We start from the raw sequence: 22,319 nt of genomic DNA on the forward strand, positions 1-22,319 counted from the left end.
TGATTATTTTTATACCTTGCTCAGAGACTGACACCTCATTGGATTTTTTTTTTTTCAATTGTAATTTTTGTTTTAGAGAGAGAGAGAGAGAGAGAGAGAGAGAGAGAGAGAGAGAGAGAGAGAGAGAGAGAGAGAGAGAGAGAGAGAGAGAGAGAGAGAGTGTGTGTGTGTGTGTCAGGAACTTCCATGTTTGTATCCTGGATTAACTTTTCGAGCATGATTCTCTCTGTCTGTGTCTTTCTCTGCCAGCATTTTATTAGTTATGATGACATACTACAGAAACATTCCATCATGTTTCCATATTATTTGTCCTTGTATCCAAATGCCTCATTATAAATCTGGGTGACTACTCTTCCCCCAACCCAATATACAGAGTAATACCAATAAGGAGTAGTTGTCAGTTTATTTCAAGAGGAAGGCAGAAGGGAGGTCAAGTGGGTAAGTGTGTCAGGCCGTGTCCAGAGGTATGCCTTCCTGCACTCGGATCCTGAACTGGCCTGGGTCTTGTCCAGAGTAAGAGTAGCAGCAATCCTTCTCTGCAACAGTGCATACTACAGCTGTGATGTGTTGTAATTTGATGGTATTTGAACACTATCTATTCATACAAAAAATGTTGAGGCTGGCAAATGAATGAGCCCATTGTCATCATTCAGACAAACATTGGTAGTTTCCACACACCTTGAATGGTGATGCCGCCTTGTGTGATGATGTAGCTGAAGACAGCAAATGGAGAAACTGGAGACTTAGCAATCACAATCTGGAATGTGGAGAACAAACCCTAGTTAGAAACAAATGAGGCCAAGAAAGTATGTATGTATTGGTATAAAGTAAGATAAGATTGAGTAAAGTTCTTCACACCATTGATTTGACTGAACTCATAATATGTCATAGAACACAAGACCATCAGCTGGAGGTAATGGTCAATAGCCAGCCAAAACAAAAGAATAAAGGAGTGCACCAAGAAACAATCCATGGAAAAATTGGGTTCAAATACTTCATCTTCATCAAATAGATTCTTTTGAGGTTACAAGCTGATATTAGGATAACAATGTGTATTTTACTTTGATTAGAATGCATTAACTGCTGCATGATTACACAGATGACACAGACACTTGAGCTGGTCATTGAGAGACAGCATGGACCATACACTGAGGCACTCCTACACTGCACTCTTCCCCATTCAAAAGCCTAAGTCTCCAAGGATGACTTTAAGGATCTAATGACAGATTAACAATATTTCTACACTATTAACAGGAGAAAGACTTGAGAACCCAGCTTCTTACTTCTGTGGTTACTGAAAACAGTGATGGTGAGAGAGGATGGAGTCAAATACCTGAACTAAGTGTACTCACCTGCCTGGCTGCTGAGTCTGCACAGTACTGCAGGATGAGTCGTGTAGTGATGCAGTGAGTCCAGGTGTTACCCAGAGCCGGGATGGCACACACTGTGGAAGTATAATGCAAAAACCAACCCTTAACAGTATAAATATTAGTACAATCAAAAGGATATTAATGTTATACAATCCACTTGTGATAAGGCTTGCCATACCTTCCACAGCTGGGTTGGTAGAAGAATATCATCACTATATTTCTTGAATATAGCCTACTTAACTATATACCAACCCAGCAATCCCATACAAGACATGACACAACACACACACACACACACACACACACACACACACACACACACACACACACACGGCCCGGTAGCTCAGTGGTTAGAGCGCTGGCTTCACAAGCCAGAAGACCGGGGTTCGATTCCCCGGCCGGGTGGAGATATTTGGGTGTGTCTCCTTTGACGTGTAGCCCCTGTTCACCTAGCAGTGAGTAGGTACGGGATGTAAATCGAGAAGTTGTGACCTTGTAGTCCCGGTGTGTGGTGTGTGCCTGGTCTCAGGCCTATCCGAAGATCGGAAATAATGAGCTCTGAGCTCGTTCCGTAGGGTAACGTCTGGCTGTCTCGTCACAGACTGCAGCAGATCAAACAGTGAATTACACACGACGACCAGTGGGAATCTATAAGATGGGAGATGGAGTAGAACTAGAAAAAGTAAAAAATGAAAAGGACTTGGGAGTGACAATGGAAGAAAATAATCAACCGGTAAGCCATATTGATAGAATTTTCAGAGAGACGTATAATTTGCTAAGGAATATTGGAGTAGCATTTCACTATATGGATAAGGAAATGATGAAGAAATTGATAAGTACTAAAATAAGACCTAGATTGGAATATGCAGGAGTTGTGTGGACTCCCCATAAAAAGAAACACATAAGAAAATTAGAGAGACTACAAAAATGGCTACAAGAATGGTTCCAGAATTTAAAGGGATGGCATATGAGGAGAGACTAAAGGCAATGGATCTACCAACCTTGGAGCAGAGAAGAGAGAGAGGGGATCTGATATAAGTTTATAAATTGATTAATGGAATGGATGAAGTGGATAATGAGAAACTGATCCTGAGAGAAGAATATGACTTTAGAAGCACAAGATCACATAGTAAGAAACTAAGGAAGGGACGATGTCTGAGAGATGTTAAAAAATTTAGTTTCCCACAAAGATGTGTTGAGACTTGGAACAGTTTGAGTGAGGAAGTGGTGTCAGCAAAGAGTGTGCATAGTTTTAAAGAAAAATTAGATAAGTGTAGATATGGAGACGGGACCACACCAGCATAAAGCCCAGGCCCTGTAAAACTACAACTAGGTAAATACACACAGAAGAGAACATGGGGGATCTAATAACAATGTATAAGATAGTAAATTATATTGAAAAGATAGACCAAAAAAACCTGGTGCTGTTGACAGAAGATGATGGAAGGAAACGGACATGAAAAGAATATCAGGATGAGGCAATGTGTGAAGGATATTGGAAAATAGAGTTTTCCACACAAAACGCTGGAAAAATGGAATGTATTGGATAATGAAGTTGTTACAGCACATAATGTGCATAACTTTAAGGAAAAATTAGATAAATGGAGATATGGAGACAGGACACTATAAGCCCCGCTCGAACCCTGTACAATACAACTAGGTAGATACACACATACACACACACACACACACACCCGGTAGCTCACTGGTTAGAGCGCTGGCTTCACAAGCCAGAGAACCGGGATTCGATTCCCCGGCCGGGTGGAGATATTTGGGTGTCTCCTCTTTCACGTGTAGCCCCTGTTCACCTAGCAGTGAGTAGGTACGAGATGTAGATTGAGGAGTTGTGACCTTGTTGTACCGGTATGTGGTGTGTGCCTGGTTTCAGGCCTATCCAAAGATCGGAAATAATGAGCTCTGAGCTCGCTCCGTAGGGTAACGTCTGGCTGTCTCGTCAGAGACTGCAGCAGATCAAACAGTGAAACACACACCGCGTAGTGTAGTGGTTAGCACGCTCGACTCACAATCGAGAGGCCCAGGTTTGAGTCCCAGTAAGCAGCGAGGCAAATGGGCAAGCCTCTTAATGTGTGGCACCTGTTCACCTAGCAGTAAATAGGTACGGGATGTAACTCGATGAGTTGTGGCCTCGCTTTCCCGGTGTGTGTTGTGTGTTGATGTGGTCTCAGTCCTACCCGAAGATCGGTCTATGAGCTCTGAGCTCGCTCCATAATGGGGAAGACTGGCTGAGTGACCAGCAGGCGACCGAGGAGGTGAATTACACCATGTAGCACACTCGAATCACAATCGAGAGGGTCCAGATTCCAGTCCCGGAAAGTGGCGAGGCAAATGGGCAAGCCTCTTAATGTGTAGCCCCTGTTCACCTAGCAGGAAATAGGTATGGGATGTAACTCAAGGGGTTGTGGCCTAGCTTTCCCGAAGTGTGGAGTGTGTTGTGGTCTCAGTCCCAAAGATGGTGGAGTGAGCTCGTTGTGGGAAAGACTCTCAGAATAAGAGTGGTCTAGATGAAGAAATGATGAAGAAAATAATTACTGCAATGAAGAGAGGCTTGAATATGCAACAATACAGTGGGCTGAACTTAAAGAAACACATGGAAACTAGAGAAAGTACAGAGGGCTGGCTAATGGTGCCTGACTTAAGAGATTTGACTTATGAAGACAGACTGAAAAGAATGCAACAGCAAAACAGAAGAGAAAGGGAGACCTGATAGCAATATACAGAGTGATGATTGGCATGGAAAAATGGATAGGAAGATCACAAACACACACACACACACACACACACACACACACACACACACACACATGGACACACACATACACACACACACACAATTAGGTAAATACAATTAGGTAAATACACACACAAAGCTAAGGTCTGAAATAAAGCTAGATTGGTTTGTTGTAAAACACTACAAAGTATGGAGAAATGATAGAAAAATAAAGGAGGTGGTGGTATAATGGTTCTTACTAAGGAAGATCTGATAGTGAAGGAGGTGAACTATAGTAAGAGAAATGAGGAAGTGATAAGTATGCTTATAACAGATGGCAAGAGGGACATTAATATTATAACAGTATACATACCACCTAGAACCAGTGCTTGGGAATATGAACAGTACCAAATGGTGATGAGAAATACTCTAGACAGAATGAAGCAAGAACTCATCAGAAAGGATAGAGTGATGATAGTCGGAGACTTTAATTGTAAAAAAATAGTGTGGGAGGACTACGAAGTGGTGAACGGTGGTGAGTGGGCAGAGGAATTGTTAAATGTAGCAACAAATAACTTGATGACACAGTGGGTGAGATCAGCAACAAGGTGCAGGGGACAAGATGTTGCAGCAAGGTTGGATCTGGTATTTACCAGGGGGCATCTCTCTAAAAGAGGAAATTGAACATGAATGTCCCTTGGGGAAAAGCGATCAATATGTCGTAATCTTTGAGCTGGATACGGAATTAAGCACAAATAAGATTGTGGAACACAGGGAGGAAAAATTAAATTATATTAGGGCAAATTATAACCATATAAAGGAGTTCTTTAATGAAATTGACTGGTATACCAGGAAAGGGATATACAATTGAAATATGATAAATTTATGGATTTATATAACTCTGCTTTGAAAAAGTTTGTGCCATATCACAGAAAGAGGACTTTAAATAATAAACAGTGGTTTAATAGAAATTGTGAAGAAGCAAAAAAGAACAAAGAAAAGGCATGGAAGAAACTTAAGAAGAACAGTGATGTATTATCAAGAGAAGTTTACAAAACAGCAAGGAATAGATATGTTGAAGTAAGGAGAACAGCACAAAAGGAATATGAACAGAGGGTGGTGGAAAACTGTGATAGTGACCCAAAATGTTTTACAAATTCATAAATGGAAAACTAAATATAAGGGAGGCAATAGAAAAGGTAAAAATGGGAAGAAGTATATGAGGATGCTGGAGATATAGCTGAAATTTTGAACGACAACTTTTGCAAAGTGTTTACAAAGGAGGAGCATTTTATGGGAGGAAGGCCTACGGAAATAAAGCAAATGCAGGACATCATGGTTACTAAGGAAGATGTAAGGAAAATTATAAGCAATCTGGATATTAATAAATCAATGGGGCCTGATGGCATATCTGGGAGGTTGCTAAAAGAATGTAAGGATCAATTGTTGAACCCCATATTTGATATTGTGGAAACCTCCATACGAACAGGATTAGTCCCGAAAGAGTGGAAAAGAGCTGACATTGTGCCTATATATAAGAATGGTAGTAGAATGGAACCGCTAAATTATAGACCAGTATCGTTGACTAGTATATTGTGCAAGGTATGTGAAGAAGTAATTAAAGCTAAGTGGAGTGAGTATCTAGAAAGTGAAAACATTCTGAGTGAAAGACAGTTTGGTTTCAGAAAAGGAAGATCGTGTATCCAATTTATTATGTTTTTATTCAAGAGTGACTGACATACTACAACATAGAGAGGGATGGGTGGATGCTATCTACCTGGACTTGAGAAAGGCCTTTGATAAAGTACCACACAATAGACTGATGTGGAAACTAAAGAAGATTGGAGGAGTAAATGATAAACTAGCAAAATGGATGGAAAATTACTTAATGGGAAGAGAAATGAGAACAGTGGTGAGAGGAAGGAAGTCCGAGTGGAAGAAGGTAACCAGTGGAGTTCCACAAGGGTCAGTGCTTGGTCCCATCATGTTTTTGATTTATGTTAATGATATGCCAGTAGGAATTGACAGTTACATGAACATGTTTGTGGACGATACTAAAATTATGAGGAGAGTAAAGAATGTGGAAGATTGTAACAAGTTACAGGAAGATCTTGATAAAATATATGAGTGGAGTAAAGAGTGGCAGATGGAATTTAATATAGACAAGACCCATGTTATGAAAATGGGAAGAAGTAGATACAGACCAAACAGGGATTACAGGCTGGGTGATGAGAAAATTAAAGAGACCAATGAGGAGAAAGACTTAGGAGTAACCGTGCAAAACACTTTGTCACCGGAGAAACACATTAACAAGATTTTTTGGAAAACATATAACATGCTTCAAAATATTGGCCTTGCATTCCACTACCTAGATGAAGGAATGATGAAGAAGATATTATGTACCTTAATAAGACCCCAGCTAGAATATGCAGCATGTGTCTGGTCACCGCATATGAAGAAAAATGTGAAGAAGGTAGGAAGGGTACAAAGGCTGGCAACAAGGATGGTACCAGGACTCAGGGAGTTAGACTATGAGGAAAGACTGAGGAAGCTGGGGCTGACCACATTAGAAGAGAGAAGAACAAGAGGAGACATGATAACTATGTATAAATTGGTGAACAAGATTGACATACTGGATAGGGAGTTGATAAAGGTGACCACAAGTAATCATCTCTGGGGACATGGAAAAAAATTAATAAAAGACATCTGTCTAAATGACGTGAGAAAATACAGTTTCCCGCATCGTAGTATTGATAAGTGGAATAAACTGAGCAGTGATGTCTTTGACGCGGTGTGTGTCAATCAGATAAAAGAGAGATATGACAGGAGTGGACAAGGAGACAGGACACAGAGAGCTTAGCTTGGACCCTGTAATACACAAATAGGTAAATACAAATAGGTAAATATACACACACACACACACACACACACACCAGCACAGTTGCCCCAGGGTATGCACATTCTAAGAGGCAAAAGAATGGGAAGCATGAGGAGTGTGGAAAGCCTCCCTCTGCAGACAAGGCTTGTCAACCTGTCATGGCTGCCTGACTCTAAGGGATACCTCAGTATAACACATTACACACTTTAAGATTTAGATGATACACACATGGCATAGATTTTCAGTAATATAGTAAAAATAGAGACCAATTTTTCATGGCAGGAGATAAATACTATGCATGTCAACCACTACACAACACACTGCTTCCTGCCTCACCTCGGCCAGACTTGCCCTCCCCCATGTGGTCCAGTACGTGTGGCTCAGGGGCTGCTGGATCCACCTCTCTGTCTTCCTGGTTCAGTGCAGACTCCCTCCCGTCCACCACCTGATGCCGGGGATGCGGCCGAGGCTCCCCGCCCAGGGACAGCTCAGACGGAACTGGCTCATGCACTGTAGTGATCTGGTTGGTAACGACGACCTGCAGAGTGACGATGGACTGTACTATAAAACACTTTTGCGCCGCACCTCCACTATTTCAAAGGTCTGTGGTTTTAATTATCCAGGATTTTAAGGGTGTCTTTGCAGTTTTAGTGACAAATCAACACCACTTATACATTATCAACATAAGAAACACTCTTAATAACCAGGCAAATCATCTTTGTGGTCCCTGAAAATGGTTGTGGTGTGGGAGCAAAGCACAACAGAGCATTTTTTGAATAAAGACTGATGTGGTGTGTGAGTGTGTGTGAGGTGTGATGTGGTGAGCTCACTATGCAGAAGGCAGAGTGAGGTGAGCAATGCAGAATACATTACAGATTACTTCTCATCATCAACCTGTCCATGTCATTCATAAAACACAGCAGATTACTTCTCATAAACCCAGCCATGACATACATAAATGCAACACAGACACTACTCCTCATTAACCCAGCCATGACATACATTAACACAACACAAAGACACAAGGAAAACAGTGAGAAGCCAGTAGGCTAAGACGTGACAATTGCTGTGTAAACCATACTTACCAAGATCCACTATTATTCCTATCCATAAATTCATCCAATCTTTTAAGGCTCTCAAGTAACTTAACACTAAAAATGTGATTCACAAGTTCACTCCAGCTAATCATTGCTATATTTAAGGATTAATTCCACCTAATCTCCTTTTTAAATCAATCTTCAATGAGCTTGATTCTCTTACTTACATTCTACCCTGATTAATAGTCCCAGACATGCCATTCCTCATTAACCCAACCCAACAGCCACTACATGGAGCTCCTTTAGAGACCGCCACAAAAGAAGACCTTCCTATTTCCTATTCAAACATTCTTTTCCATCTCTTTCAGCTTCCTAGTCCCTTCACTCTAAAGTATCCCAACTCTATTGAACAAGAATCTGCCTTCCATATCCAGCTTTATGTATCTTACTTATCAACACACAGCCCCATCCCCTAACAAACAAGACGACATCTAGATTATGCAGTCCAGTTCTGGTCCTCACATTACAGGAAAGATATGCATCTATTAGAATCAGTGTAAAGGAGGATGCTTAAAAGAATAAAGGGAATGAGAGTATTCCATATGAAGCAAGATTGAGGAAACTAAATATGTATTCCATAGAGAAACATAGGTTAGGAGGGTACTTGATAGAAATCTTTAAGTGGTATAGGGGTTATAACGGGACATGAGCAAAGTTCTTTTGATCAGTAGCCATGATAGAACCAGAAATAATGGGTTTAGGCTTGAGAAAATTAGGTTTAGGGAAGAAATGGAAGGAACTGGTTCTCTAACGAAGTGGTTGATGAATGAAACAGACTCAGTAATCATGTTAGTGGTGAGTCAATAAGGAATTTTAAAAGATGACCAAATTTATGAATGGGGATGATAAGTGGAATGAAGTAGCTTTGCTCACACAAGAACTGCCATGTGTAGGCCTGACAGCCTCTTGCAGCTTTCCCTATTGTATTATGTTCTAACATATCTATATACTAGACCAATATTCCCACACAGGGCACTCAAGCCAAGCATCACCCTCCCCCTCTCACACACACTCTCAGCCAGCCGCAGGTGGAAAGAGTGTCTCATGAACCATGGTATTACACCCCAATAAGTAAATGGATTAATTAACAAGTTAATAAATCAAAGAGAGTCGAGTATTACACAGATATTTAGTCGGTGAGCCAGTGACTTGAGTTTGGAGGCCCAGGAGGACAGCTGGCTGGCTTTGGGCTGCGTAGACGACAGAGAGACAGCCATGGAGGCGATGGAGTCCACTATTACCACTCCAGCGTCCTTCTCCACCACTACACACTCCAGGGACTCCAGTCTGAGGAACAATGCCACTGTGATCATCACCATCAAACAGTTGTCTATGTTCTTGTAGTACCACAACTAGCTAATGTATATAATAATGGGTTTCATCCTCCATTTGCAGTAGTGATTTATGACTGTATTCAGTTTGTACTCAGTAAATGTATCTATTTCTATCTATATTGTATGTATTCAATATCATGTATATAACTGAATGTAACTCCTCAGCAGCAGGAATTAAGTTTATATCATGAATACAGTTGACAACTAACACAATTTATGTGATGGGAGCACAGAAAATTATATAGTAACTTTACATTTCCAGCATGGAGGCGGCCGTCTTAGGGTGAAACATGTGAATTCTGGAGAGGAGCTGTGGAATGTCTGATGAAAGTTCTGGGTATCTGTTTGTCATCATCTCCACAATCCTGCAACAGGCAATAAAACAAAATGCAAAATACCTACAAGGTTATGTGAACAAGTCACACTTACTTATGAGAAAAAAACCCAACATCCTGTTACTTTCTTTAAGTATAATAAGAGGCACCACCACAGGCACACTGACCACCCAGGCCTCCAGGAAAGAGTAGCCTACAAGTGCTACAGACTAAGATGTACAAGAATATTATAATACCTAGGGAGCAGATAAACATAGATATATGTATGTGGTGCCCCTGCTATAGTAAGGTAAGCAACATAGACAAACAATCAAGCAAAAAAGCATTTGAAAGTCCCGCTCCTGACTCAGCTGCATGTGCACCTACCTCACTACAGCACTATACTGTAATGACATAAGTGACCATACTCTGAGCTTGCCTCAAAGCACCTGCATTTCCATTGGCTGGGAGATGATGACTCACCATAATTACACACTGTGACTGATCGTGGTGCTTCTCTCATGCACTTGCCTTGCTATAACACAGATATCTTACCGATTGCTCTGGGAGTGGAAAAATCTTGAGTTTTTCTATTATATTCCAACTTTACGAACTTATGTTTTGGACTTTCAGAATATCAAGTACTTCATGAAAGGCCTTGAACTGCCATATCTGATGCATGTGACAACTCAATTTTGACCTGGGAGTTGCTTATCTCACTATAACAGGGGATGCCACATACACAAAGGAGGACTAGAAAAATAGAATGATGTGTCCCTTAGTCTCAAAACTGAAGGTGTAACGAGTACAATGGTTCACCTCTCAGGCCTTACAGCAGACTCTGTATCTATGTATATTGCTGATGGGTGGACTCCTCCCCTGGCAGCAGTCAATAACTTGGTGGTGATGTACAGACACCACTGAGTCTTGCCAACACCGGGGGGACCTGTCAGGCACACCATTCTGTCAAATTTATAGTCCTCAGTGTCTTACAAACATGGACTGCACCATTTGTATTGCAAGGAGCATTGTGCATTTACCTAACTGTATTTATCTAGTTGTAGTTTTACAGGGCCTGGGCTTTACGCTCGTGTGGCCCCGTCTCCATATCTACACCTATCCAATTTTTCTTTAAAACTATGCACACTTGTTGCTGACATCACTTCTTCACTCAAACTGTTCCAAGTCTCAACACATCTTTGTGTGTGTGTGTGTGTGTGTGTGTATTTACCTAGTTGTAGTTTTGCAGGGCCTGGGCTTTATGCTCGTGTGGCCCCGTCTCCATATCTACACTTATCCAATCTTACTTTAAAAGTATGCACACTTGTTGCAGACACTACTTGTTCATTTAAACTGTTCCACGTCTCAATACATCTTTGCGGGAAACTATATTTTTTAACATCTCTCAGACATCTTCCTTTTCTGTGTGTGTGTGTGTGTGTGTGTGTGTGTGTGTGTGTGTGTGTGTGTGTGTGTGTGTGTGTGTGTGTGTGTGTGTGTGTGTGTGTGTGTGTGTGTGTGTGTGTGTGTGTGTGTGTGTGTGTGAGGAACCTCTTCTGTCATGTGTCATCATCTGCCATGGATGCATCAATGTTTCCTAGCCAGTCTTAAACAATACAATTCTCACCATGTGAAGGAGACCCACAACTCAACACTTCAATCCCTAATACTGAGTGATGCATTATCTCTCCAATAAGATATTCAAGAAATGCACATCATGTCAGAATATTAGAGACAGCAAACACACACAATCATGAGTTCTGAAGTGTTCATGCCAATATGTGGAGTTAGTGGCACTAAACTGGTGTTCTTCCTCTGCTATCCACATGAATTGTCACCAGCCTGACAATTTCCTGCAGCACCTGACATCAGTGCTGCCACTCACCCACAAACTCAGTGAGCGAGCCAGACAAGAGGCCGCCATGCAAGAGTGTGTCCAGGGCCTTGCTGCCCAGAGGGATGCTGTTGTGCTGCTCCATTTCCTCCATCTCATAGGCCTGCACAGGGAGAACAATTTGCTTATTTACATAAAAAAAGGGGAACAACTAGAACAGAAGAAAAAGGCCAACTGAAGTGCCAGTCCCATACGATGCCAAAGGGATCATCCATAATTCACTCACAGCAAATATCAGCATTACATACAGTGAGGTTCATTTTCTTTCACATGAAATGCCCTAAGCCGTTTGGCCACAAGTTTACACATGTCAGTTAGGAGACTGTATGTGGCAGATAGAAGACTACATTGTGTAGCAGCACAGATTATAAGGTAGTTGCAAAAAATTTAGAGTGGAACAATTACCAAAAGTTGTCAAAACATCCAAATTTATGAGAAAGAAATTCTGAGTTCTGAAATCCGCAAGATGTGGCAGACTCAAAGACTCTCCTGCGCTCATGTGAATCTTCTCCCCGGGAGGAGGCAAGTTACTTACACTGAGTTTTGGAGGAACACACAGGCTGAAGAGGTAGTCCATTAATTCCTTGCACTGGTCAGCACTCAGGTGAAGCATATTCATCACTGTGAGTGGTGACAACAGCAAGACATCCTGACACACAAACAAATGCTACATGTTAACACCAAAGAAATTCATATCATAATTTCAAAAAATTATTAATTTTCTATGTAAGGGGCACTCTGCCCAAGGGCTACAAAACTGCAGGAAAGAAAGGCTCACTGAAGATGCTTGTCTCCAAAGAGCAGAGGAAAAGTGATAATCCAAAGACAAGATAAAAAATCTTAAAGCCATGAGAGGCCTTGCTCAGGAATCAAATCCTTAACGTTAGGACTAGCACGACTATCACATCCCAAGACAAAGGTGTTGTCCTCCCAGTCACTACACTCACTGCCTATCATATTCTGTGAGAGCATGAAGTGAAAGTATTGCTTGTACTTATTGATCTGCACAGTATAAGACTGATGAAGGTAGTACTTGATAACTGTCACGGAGAAAATGTCAGAGAAAAATGTAAGAAGAAGAAAAATGACATGAGGGAAATGTCAAGAGGGAAAACAATATCCATTGAGGAGTGTCAAAAGGGATAATGTCATGGGAAAAATGCCTGAGGAAAACCAGAAAGTGTCCAGGCCAGGAAGACCAATTTCAAGACACAAAGCATCACAACAACACAGTTCACAGCACCATGACTCACACAATAGCCCTGCCTTGTAATGCAACACAGCACCAACACTGGCACTTGCCTTGACAGTCCTGAGTGATGTCTTGGATAAGCTGGACTTGACATAATCCTGGAGGGGCAGCGAACTAAGCTTACGGTATGACATTGTAGACTAAATCTTGCTACTGATGCTATAGATAGGTCAGGAGTGCCGCTACACGCTGGTCTTGATAACAACTGTAGGGAGACATACAAAACATAGCTACAGATAACAAGCATACATTACTCATTCCTACACCTGACATGCTACGTATTGTTTGAACACATTAGACAACCAATAGACAGGCTTGATAGGGGTAGACCATATAACATAATGTGTTTGGATTTTCACTATTCTATAGAGGATGGAAAGCAATGTTAAGAGGAGAGATAGGGTTATCAAATATGAAAGTGAGAATAACAGGACAGCAGAACAAATCTTTTATAATGCTGGCAACAACTAATAAAGATTTACCACTTTTGGTGGGGAGCGAGCAACAACAGTGCATGTCATGGACTGTAGGGCAGTGAGGAACACTGTTAAGTGTGGGTGTGTTTGTTTGTGTGTACATATTATCACGTTATTTGTGCAGGCATGAAATCAATCATGGTGACTGCTTCTTTTGTTTGAGTATGCAGCCACTGGCCAATAAAAATAATACATAATAAAACTAGTCAATCAGAGCAGTTTGTAGAGAGAAGCAACTCAGTTTGAATCAGTCTATGGAAGATGTCTGAACAGGCAGAATGTTGCCATGATTATTTCCACTGTATTGCCAGATTTTACAGAGAAATAATGTAATGACTTCATATTGATTTCTTAGCGTTGTTAGTCAGGTTAGGCTTGTCTGCTTTGGTTAGATCAGTTAATTTTGTTAGGTAAACTTAATTTGTGGTGAGGAAGACATATCAGCAGTGCATGTCACCTCAACTAGGTTAGGTTAGTTAGGTTTGGTTATATAGATAAGTTTCAATAGGTTGGTGTAGGCAGCACTATCACTTTTCTTTCAAGGATTATTGCTATATTAACTTTATATAAAAAAAAATAATAATAAAAAATAAAATTATATATATATATATATATATATATATATATATATATATTTATTTATTTATTTATTATATATATATACCAATAACCCTCGAAAGAAAAGTGAGGTGATTATAATTAATTTTACTAATACAGTCTGGAATCAGCTTCCCCATCACGGTGTTACTGTGCTATAACAAGTGCTAAAAGGTCGTCTTGTTATTCACATCCTTCTTGCCATAGCTTATAATAGAATCAGTGGTGACTGTGGTGATCCCGAGCCACCCGAGCACCAAGATCAAAATGACAGATTCACAAGCAAAACAAACACGCTTTCCTTCTTCGCGGCCCTAACAATAACAACGCTTTCCTTCTGCAGAGAGCTGAACGTCCTGAACGTAACACTGAAGGGAAGCAGGACCTATAAGGGTAAAAAAAAAAAAATAAATAAATAAAAAATAATAAGAAGACACTGTCCCCGAGAAGCCGTCCCGCGCATATGTGACGTCAAATCAGCTGGGTGGAGGAGCTGCAGAGGGGGAGCCGGGAATCGAGGCGAGCGCGCGGGACGGCTTCTCCGGGACAGTGCCTATAATAATAATAATAATAATAATAATAATAATAATAATAATAATAATAATAATAATAATAATAAAGCGTTAGAGGTGAAAATAAAAAGACTGGGTGCGTGAGTCGGCACGGTCCATGGTGAGGTGAGTTTGACTTGTGTGTTTATAGATAGTTTATTAATTGTTGAGGCGAGCAAACATAACAGCTTGTGTGCCAAGTAGACTAAAGGGAATAGAGTTAGGTCGATAATGTGTGAGATGCAGCGTATGTAGGACTGCCGGAACAGCTTCGTGGTGGGTCTGTGTCCTGGCTGCTGTGATGTCACAGCAGTGTGGTGGGAGGTTGAAAAAAATTACCTAGGGGACTAAGATAAGCGAGATGGGGTTAATTTACACTTACACAAAATTCCCTTCAGGATGAAACTATGGCAATGCCGAAGAGAAGGTATCCCGTCACTGGGCTGTCAGCTGGCGCGATTTGTAGGTTGCCAGCAGTCTTAGCCAGACTCTCTTCCACCCCCTCTCTCTCTCTCTAACCGTGTAACGTAACCTAACCTAACTTAACTGCACTGTTGGTCAGAAGTGTTCTGAGGAACATGTCACCTCAACAAAGTCATATTAGCCAGTTTGGTTAGGGTTAAGTTAATTAAAAGAGAGACAAAGGTAGGGAGAAAGGGGAGAGTTCTCTAACTTGATTGGCAACAGTATATTATCTAGCTAAGGTCTAGCGACTGCTGGCTTGAGCTTGAGCTTGAGCTTGAGTTGGGAGCAGAGGTGCCAGATGCAGGGAAATTTCTGTTTTAGAGAAATTTTGACTATGACGGAAGAAAAATCGCTAAAAAGGGAAAATTATGGAGAGAAATATTAGCTTTTACGTTTTTTGCCCCTGAATGTGAATAAATAATTTCGTATTTTTGACCCTGAATGTGTACAAATAATTTAGTGTTTTGTATGATCTTAATTCCTAAACGTAAGAAATATGGAAGTTCTTGGTTGAAAAGGGAAATTTTAGCTTGTATCCAAGGAAATATTGCCTTGTCGATCTGGCATCTCTGGTTGGGAGTCACCCAGCACTTGCTGTCGGTGTAGCCTTTGGATCGGCTTTCTCTCATACACACCTGGAAATGGAAGAGCGGGCCAAGAAGTCTGAAGCATTAAAGCTTTCCCTCCCTCCTCCCCTCCCTCATCATTCATCACATTCACACCTGTTCCCCATCCCCGTCCCTGAGAGGTCCCTGCCTTTCAATCATTCTCATACGTTCCCTCCCTCGTGGCATCCCACAAATTACACCAGTCGCCGGCTTAGTGACGTTTTCGGCCCGTCTTGAATGAATTTCCACTTCGTTTTCGTTGCAAATCGGTAGGTTTTTTTTTTTTATGCTCTCCCCTCCTCACCTGAAAAAAAAAAAAAAGAAACCAAGGTATCCATTCAGAAAGTGCTGTATTGCCATGATAAAAACTATTTAATACAAAACAGACCAAAATGTACCAAGAGAAAGTAGTTTTATTATCACAAAGTACCGGAAAAGTAACAGCCCAGCATATTGACTGATTGATTGATACATTTATTGTTGAATTAATAAATAAATACATCAAAGGAGGAGGATGGCATATTGATTGTTACTGCTGTGGAGGGTACTCGCTGCCTACCCTGAGAGAGAATCTCCAGCCCATATATACTCACACACACACACACACACACACACATATATATATATATATATATATATATATATATATATATATATATATATATATATATATATATATATATATATATATAATTAGGATAAGAGTGCCACACAGTTAAAGATCAACCCATATCAGTTTTCTTTTGTAGCTAATCGTTGTATTAATGAGAGTAATTATGATAATGATAAAACTACTACTACTACCACTATTAATGATGATGATAATAATAATAATATATTAGTAATAATAATAATAATAATAATAATAATAATAATAATAATAATAATTATAATAATAATATATAATAATAATACATGTAATAATGATGATAATAATAATAATAATAATAATAATAATAATGGTAGTGATGACAGACATACATTCCTTACACAAAAAACAAACTAACGCACAATATGTAGTACTTCATCACGCCCTACTATTACTACCGAAAAAATACATGGTAGAAGGTATCTATGTGGTGGAGGAGGAGGATGGAGGTAACTTGTGGAGGGAGATATGGAGGGAAGATAAACTTTTCGAGAGAAACTTGAGAAGAAAGTGTCTTGTTTTGATGTGACTATCAGGTCAGGTCCTTGTGTCAGGTCAGCCACCACCGCCGCCTGTTCTTGACCACACAACACACGTCCATCACTACCACCACCATCCCCCACATCACGCAACGGCCCGTTCTTCACCACACAACACTCGTTCATCACCACACTGACATTTTACCACCACTAACACCATGGACCTATACAAAACACAAATGCCCCCCCAAAAAAAAACACGTCTGTTATAGTTACCACCGTGTATATAATTGCTTGACGGCAGTTAATGTAATAAGTAGTACAACAACAATAATAACCCACACACACAGAACATGAAGATCAGAGATAGGCGGCCCCAACCCTGCGCATGAATATCCGCCTCTCGCCTTAGCGTAGAGACGAGCAGCACAAACTCCAAGTCTGCTGCCCCATCCTGGTCCATCGTGCCCATGATGATGCGGTACACTGTGATGCCACACACACACACCATGCAGGAGGGAGAGAGCCAGGTCTGGGTCTGGGTCTGGGTTGAGCCCTGGGGCGGTCCCGTTGATGACGTCACAAATTTACGTTACATAAACCATTTTGAAAATGTCGATTCGCAAAAAGGCAGCTAGACACGAATGCTTATGAAATTCTAACTTGTCACCAATCAAAACTAACTTCAAAAATATAAAAAGCATTTCTGTGACGAGCAATAAGAAAATATTTCAAAAATACCATAAATAAAAGTGTTATAACATCGACATACTTAAAAACAATTCTAAAGCCCACCAACTTCATTCAAAAGGATCGAAAAAACATTTAAAAAATATGTATTACATTCAGAACATATGAAAGCTTGGCAGCACGTTGAAATAAAAGAATAGTGTCTTTGGTATATGACGTCACTTTCACACATTTTAACGGCTCTAGAAATCATTCTTAAACTCCACATATTTAGTTTATCAGGAGAGAAACACACTTTAACCATCACTAACAATTCTTTCAAAGCACAAACACTTCATTACACCTTGAAATAACAATTCAAGCATACGTAGTTTGAAAATCTGTAAAGGCGGCGTCACACTAGCACTTTTCCGTCAATTTTCTGACGACTGTCAACTTTTGCAGACGGTGGCCGTCACACACAAGCTTGCTTCCGCCTTTGCCGCGCTTGTCGATTGGAAACAAACATGGCTCCTCATTCACCCCAGCAAGCCGCGGCTTTTTTCACCTTATAATGTAATCAGCTGTTCTGTGATCCCAAAGGCAACGGTGACCTCTAATACTCTCTGAGAAATTCGTCAGTGTGTTTTGTCCACTGCTCATCTTGGCCAGCTACTTGGAAGTTGCCTTGGAATTATTCAAAAGCATCGCACATTCGCACTCCCCTGGAAATGTACACAAACAACTGAGGAACTTTTCATTGCTAGGCTAGAAGAAAAAAAAATATGTATACAAATATTTATTCATCAATTCATTTAAATTTCATGCCATGATAATAGCATTCTTCCGTTTAACAAAAAAAAAAAAAAAAAAAAAATTTAATAAAAGTTGATTAGAAACCATAGTTCTTATTTTGACTAAAAATTGGCGCTAGATGAAAACGATGCGTTCCGTCTGACTCAAGACGACGGAAAGAGTTGACGGAAGAGTAAAAAGTCGACGGAAATCGCCTGAGACGACGGAAAAAGTGCTAGTGTGACGGCGCCTTAAGGGAAACTGGGCTCTTATCTAAGCTATAAAAGCTTCTAAATCACCGTATTTTACGCAATATAAGCATGAACACACTTCAAACCCTTCTAAATACCAGTAAAAAGTATTAAAACTGACTTGTGAGGCGAAATAAGTGAGCTGATTGAAAATAAAAAATAATGCTGGAACAGGACAGGCTGGGCGGCCATCTTGATGACGTCATTAAGATGGTCGTTCAGGAGGGCCGGCTGCCGCCAGCTTATTTCGTCTCACTTGGCCTTCCTGACATCCAAAGCTGATAATGCGGATGCATCTCAACAGCTGACATGAAATATTAAGTCTGTGGCTCCTCTTAGTGACATGTCTAGCTTATGTTACGTATCAAATAGAGCTCATACCGGCTGAAACATAAGCCCTCGCCTCTGCCCATCCCTCGGTTTACTCACGGAAAACTTGCATTTTAGCGGCATTTAAATTTCTTCAGGTGTTGAGTCACTATTACTGTCTCCTGATATGATTACCTTAGAGTACGTTAGGGCGAGTAAGGAGCGTGAGGTGCTGAGTTACGCATCATATCACTACAGCTTTGGTGTTGAGTGTGTTGTTGCTATTATGAGCCACTGTATGTGTGTTTCAGTGGTGGGTGGGTGGGCGGCCGTGGCGGCGCAATAATGTCTCTCCACAAACACGGACAGACAAAAGGAGACAGTAGACACACAACAGCAGCAAGCCATACTGTACACTAACACAGCACCACAAACACTTAGTAGCCAGACAGAACAGACGGCTCACTTCCCGTCACCCTCCACCACCAACACCACGGACACTGCGGCGCCAAAACTAACTGGTGGACAGTACAGTGGACTCGACTGGTGATGGTGGTGGTTTACGCAACCCTCCGCCGCCGCCACGGGCCCGCTCGGACGAACAAATAACATAACATAACATAAATAATAGGATAACAAAGGGCCACCAGGGCCCATCTAGGTTATCCTGTATCAGTCGCACAGCGACCTCGTCATCAGTACTTAAAGATACACTTACAAGTACACAATACATTATATACTAATTCTAAATATTTGGTCCATTAACAGGGCTAAGTCCTGCAGCGAATTCCTCTACAATCTGTGATCCCCATACATGGGGATCATGTCTTGTTTAACTATAGTAAATTTCTTATAAAAACTATCATGCAGCGCTATACATAATTATAAACCTAATAAATTTAAGTGCTTATCTAATCTGTTTTTAAATATTGTCAAAGTAGTGCTATTTACAACCGTCTCTGGCAATGCATTCCAGAAGTCTACCACCCTATGACTAAAGAAATATTTTCTTATATCTAACCTGCAGCCTTGCTTTCTAATCTTCCTGCCATGATTTCTAGTCCTACTTCCCTCCTCTAAGGTAAAGAAAGATCTCACATCTATGTAGTTTGTATCTGAGAACATTTTAAATAACTCTATCATATCCCCTCTTATACATCTCCTCTCAAATGAAAACATGTTTAATGCCTTTAATCTATCTCTATAAAAATAAAACACAAACCTCCAGTTCCTCTCTATTTCCTCCTACTGTGCATTGCTCTCTAGTATCAAAACAGCTAATAAGTGTTGTGCAAAAGAGTAAATAGATAAGTAAATGTATCAATAAAACCTTCTGCATGGCTGGCTTCCTCTCTACCAGTCCTGGCAAGTTGGCAACACTGCGGCAGTAACTATTATACTATACTATAGTTTTAATGAAATAGTCAGAATATTCTTCGAACGCAGTTTGTTGATAATACTATGATTAAAGAACCATGAGTAGTATAGGCTGAATGTTTTGGTTGGAAATCTGGCAGGATGGCAAACAACACCCTACGGGTCAGTACAATTAGTTTTACTATAATGTGGTTGTGCCGCTGTGACGACTCTCTTAGCGGGCTACGACTATCTACACTTACCCATTAATTAACCTCCCGTATCTCAGACCTCTCTCCCCACACCACCGCCCACGCCCGTCACCACGCTCACAAATGAGTCAATTCACCCACATATAACAGGAGTCCTTTCATTCACCAAGACTACTTACTATTGTTATTCATCTTGGTTCCTGTGAGCGGCTCCTGGCAGGCCTCCCTCGGCGCTGCGCCGCCTGCCATTCACCAACACTGCTCCACCACACACAGGCAGCCCCTGTGTCAATCTGGTTTAGCCAAAATCAGGGCCGTTTCTAGTTTTGTGGGGGCCCTAGGCAAGATGCTGTTTGGGGGGCCCTAGATTTCAATTTTTCGTCGGAGCCCATGGGTGACTTAGGAAATTTAAATTTTCCAAGCTACCCAGGGGGGCCCCTTGGTGGCTTGGGGGCCCTAGGCAATCGCCTTGTCCGCCTAAAGCTAGAAACGGCCCTGGCCAAAATATACGACGAATAAGGCACCCTGCACACCAGACCTTCACCACCTATCAAACATCAAACAGCCATCATGCTAAGATTCCATTCCACTCCTGACCTGGGCCTGGCAGTGTACAGCTACACATCCATCCACTAACCCACAAATACTCTTCCACCTTCAAATAGTATGCAAAAACAGCGCTGATCTTATACGAAGCTGATGCTACATTAATAAAACACATGAACTCAATCATAACTCGTAACTTTTTATAATGATAATAGGCAAAGTTTTCACACAGTACTAATACAAGCACCAAGTTCAAACTAGTTCCTAGTCCCTCCCAATGCTAACCATATCTTCCCATAAGCCCTCAGCATTCATAAGAGCCATGTTTCTGAGGCAGAGTATGTTAGTGAGTTCAGCAGCTTATAATATAGTTAATGAGCGTTTTTTTCTTTCTATATACGCTCTTGTTCAGCTGCCAGTGTTAGCCAAAGGTAACAATGGCACTAAATGATTCTTTTAAGATAGAATGTAGATAGGCATATTAATGAGTGCAAAAGAAATTAATAATTTGCTAGAAACAAGACGCATACTAGTATGAAAAAAAGGAGAAATTGCATAGATAAGACGCAGATCAGCGTATGCAGAAAAATAAGATAAAATAGTAAATATAGGACAACCATAATCGTCGTCCTAAGGAGCACAGACCATTCATTATCAGAGCCGCAACTGTGACTCGTATGTTGAAACGCTTTGTTCTGACATAACGACTAATTTCAGAGTTGACAGTCTTTTTCATACAAGTGTTATACTCACTGGCGATGAACCCTTAGCAAACTATCACTCACCATGAAATATCCTCAAAAGTACTCCAACATAACCCGTTACAACTCATTAACAAACGATCAGTAATTAAGTATGCCATCCTAAAACCCTAAAACGAATCACTGCCTCGAAACTTGGGGAACTCACCTTGTTGCTCAGCTGCCACTAAGCCAACCCATCATTAATTATCAACATATCACTTGTTTGTCAGGACTGTCAATGGAAGGACGAGCACTCAGTAAGAACACTAAGTTAACTATCAATTCACATTATTCATCACACAAGTAAAATGATGATAAAAAAAAAACATGAAAAAAGGAAAACATGCAAGAAATTAAAGTACAAAACTGAATAATCCTCCAACTCTCTCTCTCTCTCTCTCTCTCTCTCTCTCTCTCTCTCTCTCTCTCTCTGTGTGTGTGTGTGTGTGTATATATATATATATATATATATATATATATATATATATATATATATATATATATATATATATATATATATATATATATATATATATATATATATATATATATATATATATATATATATATATATATATATATATATATTTATATATATATATATATATATATATATATATATATATATATATATATATATATATATATATATATGTGTGTGTGTGTGTGTGTGTGTGTGTGTGTATTTACCTAATTGTATTTACCTAGTTGTAGTTTTACAGGGCCTGGGCTTTATGTTCGTGTGG

General features: G+C 40.4%; 1 protein-coding gene across 4 annotated transcripts; it reads right to left on the reverse strand.

Moving 5' to 3' along the window:
- Positions 1-388: 388 nt before the first annotated feature.
- LOC123505884 (DNA repair protein RAD51 homolog 2-like) lies at positions 389-20,797 on the reverse strand. Of its 4 annotated transcripts, none has more exons than XM_045257701.1 (12): positions 14,874-15,625; positions 14,059-14,325; positions 12,918-13,072; positions 12,151-12,264; positions 11,607-11,718; positions 10,541-10,667; positions 9,662-9,772; positions 9,195-9,360; positions 7,313-7,514; positions 1,353-1,444; positions 679-757; positions 389-536 (listed from the first exon to the last, which is right to left on the reverse strand). In XM_045257701.1, the coding sequence occupies exons 3-12, from the start codon at positions 12,999-13,001 to the stop codon at positions 448-450; spliced, it is 1,176 nt and encodes a 391-aa protein (XP_045113636.1). In that variant the 5' UTR covers positions 13,002-13,072; positions 14,059-14,325; positions 14,874-15,625; the 3' UTR covers positions 389-447. The 4 variants fall into 4 exon arrangements, with proteins under 4 accessions (XP_045113636.1, XP_045113637.1, XP_045113638.1 ...); XM_045257702.1 differs by having other exon boundaries at positions 14,053-14,325; XM_045257703.1 differs by lacking the exons at positions 14,059-14,325; positions 14,874-15,625 and adding an exon at positions 20,464-20,797.
- Positions 20,798-22,319: the final 1,522 nt, after the last annotated feature.

This window comes from Portunus trituberculatus, chromosome 18, assembly GCF_017591435.1.
Source record: "Portunus trituberculatus isolate SZX2019 chromosome 18, ASM1759143v1, whole genome shotgun sequence".
NCBI lineage: Eukaryota > Metazoa > Arthropoda > Malacostraca > Decapoda > Portunidae > Portunus > Portunus trituberculatus.